This window comes from Trifolium pratense, linkage group LG7, assembly GCF_020283565.1.
Source record: "Trifolium pratense cultivar HEN17-A07 linkage group LG7, ARS_RC_1.1, whole genome shotgun sequence".
NCBI classification, from domain to species: Eukaryota; Viridiplantae; Streptophyta; class Magnoliopsida; order Fabales; family Fabaceae; genus Trifolium; species Trifolium pratense.
Window position 1 is genome coordinate 49,060,479 of NC_060065.1, and position 8,153 is coordinate 49,068,631.

Genomic DNA, 8,153 nt, shown 5'->3' on the forward strand with positions numbered 1-8,153 from the left:
TCATTGAAGTTCGTACACTCTCGTTTGTTTGGGTGCCGCTTAACCATAACGCATTATGTTATAATTATTTTGTTGTTTAGTTGGGTTTCTTGATTTTGTAATTTTGAGTTTTTTTTGAGGATACTCTATCGGCTACAGTATCATATAGTTGAATCAGACATGACTGAGGATGTATTTTGGCTTATTTTACTCTATAAGCACTTGTACGTAATAACTCTATAAGTACTTGTAAATATTTAGGAGGACTTTTGAAAAACAGCTTATAACTTGTTTATAAGTTGTTGTCAGCTTATTTTAATAAATCCTGCAACTTATAAAAACAACTTACCACTTGCATGAAAATAGTTAAATTATATTCCTTATTTGATTATTAGAATGGCTTATAGATAAATACTTATATGATAAACAAAATCCATAGTGAAATTCATGCAGATTCCCACCTAATTATATGGTTTTCCTTCCATATTTAATGGCACCCTTCTCAAAATGATAAAAATATCACCCAATAAGTTTAAGAAATAATGTTAGAAAGTATAGTGCAAACACTTCACTGTAAAACCTATAATCCCACAACAAACCCCAAATGTGTTTTGTTAATTAACATCATCCGAGACAAATGAGAATTCATAAATTGTACACCACAGTAAGGGATATTTACAAGACAAACACAAGACAATCTTTTATATTTTATGACACAAGACAATAAAACAAAGTTTTCATTGTTTCTAAATCTACACTTTGTTTCCACACATGAACTGGATCAGCTTCCAAATCCATTCACCGAAGTAGAAAGACTTCAAACCCGTCAATATTGAAGCGGTATAAAAACAAACTGATCAAATGCATACAAATTCCAACCGACCAAACAATGCTTCACAATGTAGTAAAAGTTCATACTCTTCTCCATTTGACGTACCAGTTTTCTGGAAAAATACATTAAATCACCAATTAATTTGAATGTGTATGCCATGATACATAAAGAGCATGAAAAGAGGTGACAGATATCAATCAATATATACATTTTACAATACGATCGAAGGTATTAAACTCGAGGAAGGATAAAACGAGTTCACAAATTGCAAATATCATTCATATGCATTACATTACCTGAAGTTAGTAGGATATTTATATTGCTCTGTGATCTCATTAAGCATCTGTTCACAAACCAAAAATAGACGAGTTAAACAAGAAGAAACTTATCAAATGAAATATTATGATATACTACAGATTGCACAATCTCTACAAATAGATAAAATCATACAATGTTTTGGTTTTTATGATTTGATGGCATATATGAACAAGAATGTTTAATATTACTCATACAACTGCAGAAAACATTTAAGCAAGATAGCATTTCATTCTAGAACCTAGAAAAGAGCTTAATGATCTCTTTCACCAAATAAAACTTTCTTAAAATGTAAATTAAATATACTTGAGGATCAATGTTATGGTTTTGGTTTGGAATCTCATATTTTAAAAGACTTCAGTTTAGTAACATTTTTCTGTTTTTGGTAAATAGCAAATGGGATTCAACCTAAGTCCTCAACTAAGTTTAATAAAATTGGCTGTTAACTTCAAATTGTGTTGTATCAGTCATATAGAGAAGAATACAAAAGATCAAAGTGTGGGGCAAGTTGTGGATACTATTTTAAACATATAAAGGCAACGCACAAGTATAGAAATTGAGATTGGGTTTAAGTAGACGATTACACGTTGACGTTTGGTGCTAACGATGTCTCAATTGTAAAGTTGACAAACATTAAGAGTGATCTTCTTAACAGAGAAATGTATTTGATTTCTAACTTAAAAAAAGAAAAGGAAACTCTTATAAGTTCATATGTGCATATGGAAAAGCTAGATGGGAGAGCTTATGTAAAACTTAATAAGTTAGGTATGGAAGCTAATCTCATATTATTTAGAAGACTTGGCTAACGCATGATCATTACAGTTTCTTTCCTATATGTACTTACTGAAAAATTTATCAAAACAGAGTCGGTAAAATTAATCATCATTGTTGGTTCCAAGAATTCCACCACTAAGCATATCAAACATGAGAAAAGTAATACAAAATTCATATTCAAAAGTGAAATAGTAACTATTTGGCTTTGACAAACACTTCAAATGCAATATAAACTTTTGCGTTTGAATTCAGCATAAAAAAGAAGAAGAAATAATCAAATCAGTCCTCTGATGAATGACAAAGGGCACAATTATTAGTTGTAATTAAAAAGTTACTCCCTCCATTCTTAATTATAAGCAAAAGTCAACTTTTCAGATTCATTGAACAATTTATGTATCTGGACTATAATGTAGACCAAATACTTCACTTTTTCAATGAATCTAAAAAGAGAATTTTTTGCTTATAATTAAGAATGAAGGGAGTAAGGTGCTATGTTATTGTAGAGTAATATTGTTCCTGTTATTTTAGATCACCTCCTAGGCTTCTTTTTTTACTTCAATGTTTTATTGGACCTTCTCAGTTCTCCTAGAGTTTTACTCAGTGATGCTGTTCTATCTCTACTTTGGTACAATTACACTGTTATATTATTGTCAGAAAGTTTTATGACCCAATATATTCTCTAGAGCTATGATCCTATCTCCTACCCTTTGACATCTAAAACATCTTTCATCTAATACTTATCTACAGACTACAATAATGCATGCCCATTTTCCAGGTGCATGTTTTTTTTTTTTTTTTTTTTTTTTGGTGGCCCGAACAAACATTTTCCTAAAAGTACAAAGAGCCAAGCTTTTTTGCCTACACCGGAACATGTGAAAACAGATAACCATACATTAGATCTCGTTCTTCCTGTAAACATATGCTTAAACACTGATGTCTCAAATTCTTTAGTCTTCTCTTGTATTCACTGTTTCTCACTATTATTTGACTTGGGTCAATTCAGCGTTGTCAAATATTGACCATAGCGGATTGCGGTGGCGGATTACTTGAAAACCAGCATGGCCAATTTGTGAAGGATGGTGGCGCCAGGGAGATTTATGGTTGCTAAAAACAGTGGATGCGGACATCCGTAATCGATAACACGGGCCCATTTTCTTGTTAGTTACTAGAGCGGGAATCTTGGCACAACAACTAGAGTGCCTGTTAGTTTTGCTATTACACACATCCAAAGCTCTATTGGATTTGGATGCGAATGCAACAAATAGTTCATCCTAGTTCAACACATGCTCAAGGAAAATGGACGCAGAAACAAACACCGTGAGTTGTTGTCTTGTGTTCAATTAATGGAACCAATCTCTTGCTTTGTAAATGCAAGGTAGCATGCTACCTACAACAGAATCCCATTGCAGGTCCAAGCTCAACCCTTATCAATACCCTCCCATGGTGGGAAAGGGGTCAAGGCATCAACCTGGTGGCAGTATTAGACAGCCAGGGATGTATTGGCACATGGAACAAGACGAGACAAATTTTGAATTGGGGGCAAACAATTGGAGTGAACAGTTATTAGTATTTTTCCCAACTCAGGTTTCTTTTATGAATTATTTCACATCTCAGGTGCCAAGAAACAAAATTAAATCATAATACCCTGAAAATGATGGCATTCCTCTTCCACCTACACTGCACTTTTTTTTTTCAAATAAAAAATAAATAAAAATAACTGGTAAAAACATGCTATTGCCGGTCATATAATAGGTCCAAGATGGACCAAAACATAGAATTTGTCCATGCTAAACGGACCCCATGCCCATTTTCCAGGTGCGTGTTAGTTTTTTGCGGTTGGTGGCCCAAACAGACATTTTCCCAAAAGTACAAAGAGCAAAGCTATTTAGCCTACAATGTGAAAACAGAGAACCATACACTAGATCTATATATTACCCACTTTGTTTCTCGCTATTATTTGACTTGGGTCATTTCAGTGTTGTCAAATAGTGACCATAGTGGATTGCGGTGGCGGATTACCTGACAACCGCCATGGACAATTTGTGAAGGATGGCTGCACCATGGCGATTTATGGCGGAAGTCCACCATCGATAACACGGGGCCATTTTTTTGTTACTTACTAGAGTGGGAGTCTTGGCACAACAACTAGAGTGCATGTTACTTTTGCTATTACACACATTCAAAGCTCTATTGGATGTGAATGTAACAAATAGTTCCTCCCACTTCAACATGTGTTCAAGCAAAATGGACGCAAAAACAAACATACCGAGAGGAGTTGTCTTATGTTCAATCAAATGCTACCTCCAAAAAATATCCCATTGCAGGTTCAAGTTCAACCCTTTACCAATACCCTCCCATGGTGGGAAGGGGTCAAGGCATCAACCTGGTGGCAATATTGTACAGCCAACTTGGATGTATGGGGACATGTTGCGAGTCTTGTAGTAGCAATGTAAACAAGACAAATTTCGATTTGGAATTGAGTAAACAGTTATTAGTATTTTTCACATCTCAGGTGCCAATATACAAAATAAAATTATAATACCCTGAAAATGATGGCATTCCTCTTCCACCTAAACATATTATTATCATAGCAAAATGCCAAAAATGAAAATGCAGAAAATAAAACAAAAAACAAAGAAAGCAACATGGCCTTCACCCAACCCGTCATGTAACTCCAAAAATCTAAAACAAGATGACAATCCACTCCATGCCAAAATGCCAAATGAAAAATCAATGAAGAGTTAAGGGCCCGTTTACTTTCCTGCTTTCATTTTTGCTTCAACTAATACACATGATAGAATTAAGATTCAATACCTTTCTCATTATATTCTGTTACAATTTTCAAAAATAAATTCAGCAATTTAAGAATTTTTTAAAATCCCAAAAACACTGTTTGGCCGTCTAGGTAAACCAGAGTTCGGCCATAAGGTAACTAAAGTCTGGCCAAAAATTGTTTTCAAGAATGAAACTTAGGTTCTCCGAACGATTCTTACTAGAGAGAATTCATTAACCACCTGAGTCCAATTACTTGGTCACTGTTTTTATCATTTCTAAAAATGCATTATCCTTAGCTAACCTATATCTTCTCTCTATCACAACTATTCACTACACAATCTTCCATCTTGTTGTTACCAATTTAAATGAACAAAAATTCTAAAAAATGAATTTCTTTTTTACAAGTTATTCAACTTTTCATAAAAAACATAAAATTAAAATGCTTGCAAGATTAAAACTTAAGGTAAAAAAGGTTAAAAAATCAAACCTTTATGTTCTTCCGAAGCATCATGATACTCCTCCTCATGTTCAACTTCTTCCTCAGGTACCGGATGAAGTTCAATCTTTTGTCCAACACCAACACTATCTTTCCCTTGAATTCCACCACCATTACTCTCCTCCTCCGGATAACGAACAACAACAACAGGACAAACACAGTGATGAACACAATAATCACTGACACTTCCAAGTCTACCAGTAGAAGCTCTTTTGGAAGCACCAAATCCACGACTTCCCATAATCACAGCACTCAATCCAAGCCTCTCAACTTCCAAACACAATCTCTCTTTCATATCATGATCTTTCACAATGTGAATCTTGAACGGAGTTTGTGATTCCACTAATGGTTGTGCTAAGTCCGTTGCTTTCGTTGATGTGAAATTGTCGAATTCGTCTTCCATTTTCTGTCGCGATTCCTCTGAAGAATCACCGCCGTCACCATCGCCGTCACTGGTTAGGGTTTGATCGATGGAACCCCAATCGGCGCCGTAGAGGACACTAGTTGGACGGACGTGGAGGAGGATCACGGTGTCGCCTGGTCGGAGATAGTTTTGAACCGCCCATCGGACGGCGTAGGCACTTTCGTCGCTGAGATCAACGGCGATCGCGATTTTGCGGTTTGAACCGGATGGTAAAGCGAAACGAGCCGGGTGATCCGGTTCGGGCCGAACCGGTGATTGTGGATTCATGTTGAAAATTACGGTTTAGACTTTTAGAGAGAGTTTGGGCTGAAATATAGGAAGAGAGATTTTTCGGATTAAATCGAAAATTTTGAAGATTTATTTATTGGAGTTGATATAGTAACGGAACGGATCAAAGTGTGAGGAAATGTTTTTTTTTTCTTCTTTTTCTTGAAGTTATTGAATTTCTGTGTTCTTTTTTAGACTGTTTTATACATTGCGTCAGCACAACAGTTTGTGTCTGTTGAATTAAATTAAACTGGATGGCCTTTTGTAGTAGTATGTCAAAGGGTGTAATAGTCTTTTGGGAACTTAGGATAAGTTACTTAATTGAGTAATTTTATTTATTGAATAAAAATTATTTTTTAAATATTAATTTAATGTATATACATGTTTATTCTTTTATTCTTGATAAGATAAAGAAGAAATTTATTCTTTGCATGAAGATTACCCTTAGCTCAAGCTTTCTTATATACTCTTTCCGTCTCAAAAAGATTGTCGTTTAAGGTTGTTTCACACATTTTAAGAAATATAATGATGTTGTTAAAAGAAATGATATTTTTATTAAATTATCCCTATAAATTATAGGTTTGTTTTATTAGGGGTACAATTGAAAAGTATTACATTAAAAAGTGAGAATGACAATTATTTTGAGACAAAATTTTATTACAATTATTTTGAGACGGAGGAAGTAATATTGTATTTCTTAGTATGTGATGCAAATAATGCACTTGTTATGCGGCTTGTAAGCAAATTTGTCTTTCTAAAGAAGTTGGGCATTGCATTGGCTTTCGGTGCATGAGGACTCTAAATGATGGTTATATTGCTAAATTGGCTTAGCAACTTGTGTTGTGGCTAATGATGTGAGATTTTAGAAAGATTAATGGATTCCAAATGAGGCTGATTTAGAAGAATTTTTCTCTCAACTAATTCATCAATGATCAATTGATTTCAATGACCTTTGGAAATGGGATAATTTCGAGCCTTATGTATGTAAAAAGATATGTCAAAAGTCAAAAAATTGTTGGTATAGTGTCTTCTAATAGCAACTTATACACTGATGTGCAATGAGCCTCATGATCCTACTCCCAATCCTTAATTCAAAATAATTTAGAGTTGCAAGGTCTAATTTAGAGTTAATTCATGGTGGATGACTTTTTTTTTTTTTTTTTGTAAAAGGATTCATGGTAGATTACTAGCTGATGAAGAAATGTTGAAAAGGAAAATGACCACAAATCCTTTATGTCCTAGGTGCATGTCATAATCACTCGGTTTAGCATGTACTTCCTACGCACCAAATTATAAATTGTTTTGAGGAAAATATTTGTATTAAATTACAAGTCGTTTACAATACAAAATTATAAGTTGTTTTGAGTAAAATATTTGAATAATTATTTATTACTCTTTTTTTTTTTTTTTAATTCTTCAATTTATACAATTATAGCTATCAATTCGTATAAGTCATCAAAACTTTATTCAAGCCCACGTATTTGAAATTCACCATTATATAGTAATTAATGGTGTTGCAAAAAAAGGTATGGTGATAGAAGCAATGAAGATATCTACATGGGTTTGTCTATTTTGAATCAATACTAAAATGCCCTCTATTTTGAATTAACACACGTTACTCGTATTATAGAGATGTTCTAGCTAATAAGATATACTTAAATATCATAATCGGTTGTAGTAGTATATAAGACACTAAATACGATAATACTTATGGATAAGCTTTCAAGGAGGACAAAAGAAGGCAAATGCCTAGCAAAATAAAAAATTGTATGAAGAATTTCTAACAATGGCATATCCCAGGGGAATGGAATAGGATGAAGTAGCTAGGAAGCTAACTATTTGAAATAATCAAAACCAACTTAGGTGATAAGAGACCAAACAAAGAGTTGGGGGCAACATGCCATTGGTTCACTAGCAATGGGGCCAAAAGGTCTTGGGTCAATTTATTTATAGTAATCACCGTTACTAAGAATTCCGCTAACTCTATCGGAGGATATCTTTTGTGTAATATTTTACTAGAAGAGTTTATAAGTTTTAATTCAATTGATAATATCATTATTGTTAGGTTGAACGTCTTGACGCATGATCTCACAATGTGAATTTCAATGATATTTATCACTTTAGACCGAAAAATAATTCTACTAAAAGGTATTTTTCGGTAGTGTATTTGACATATTTGAATAACATGGAGGAAGAAAAGCGATTACCATTTATTTATACAACAACATCAACAGTATTGCTATGTCGTACAAGAAATCAAATGAATGACTTTTGTTAAACACAGGAGATTT

At 33.7% G+C, this 8,153-nt stretch overlaps 1 protein-coding gene across 3 annotated transcripts; it reads right to left on the bottom strand.

Moving 5' to 3' along the window:
• Window positions 1-562: 562 nt before the first annotated feature.
• LOC123898042 (universal stress protein PHOS34-like) lies at window positions 563-6,089 on the bottom strand. Of its 3 annotated transcripts, XM_045948887.1 has the most exons (5): window positions 5,163-6,089; window positions 4,715-4,718; window positions 1,108-1,154; window positions 917-923; window positions 563-802 (listed from the first exon to the last, which is right to left on the bottom strand). In XM_045948887.1, the coding sequence occupies exons 1-5, from the start codon at window positions 5,860-5,862 to the stop codon at window positions 778-780; spliced, it is 783 nt and encodes a 260-aa protein (XP_045804843.1). In that variant the 5' UTR covers window positions 5,863-6,089; the 3' UTR covers window positions 563-777. The 3 variants fall into 3 exon arrangements, with proteins under 3 accessions (XP_045804843.1, XP_045804845.1, XP_045804844.1); XM_045948889.1 differs by lacking the exon at window positions 4,715-4,718; XM_045948888.1 differs by lacking the exon at window positions 4,715-4,718 and having other exon boundaries at window positions 563-923.
• Window positions 6,090-8,153: the final 2,064 nt, after the last annotated feature.

What these genes read in the sequence shown, in the direction of transcription:
- LOC123898042 (XM_045948887.1), bottom strand. Translation starts at nt 5,862, where the DNA reads ATGAATCCACAATCACCGGTTCGGCCCGAACCGGATCACCCGGCTCGT.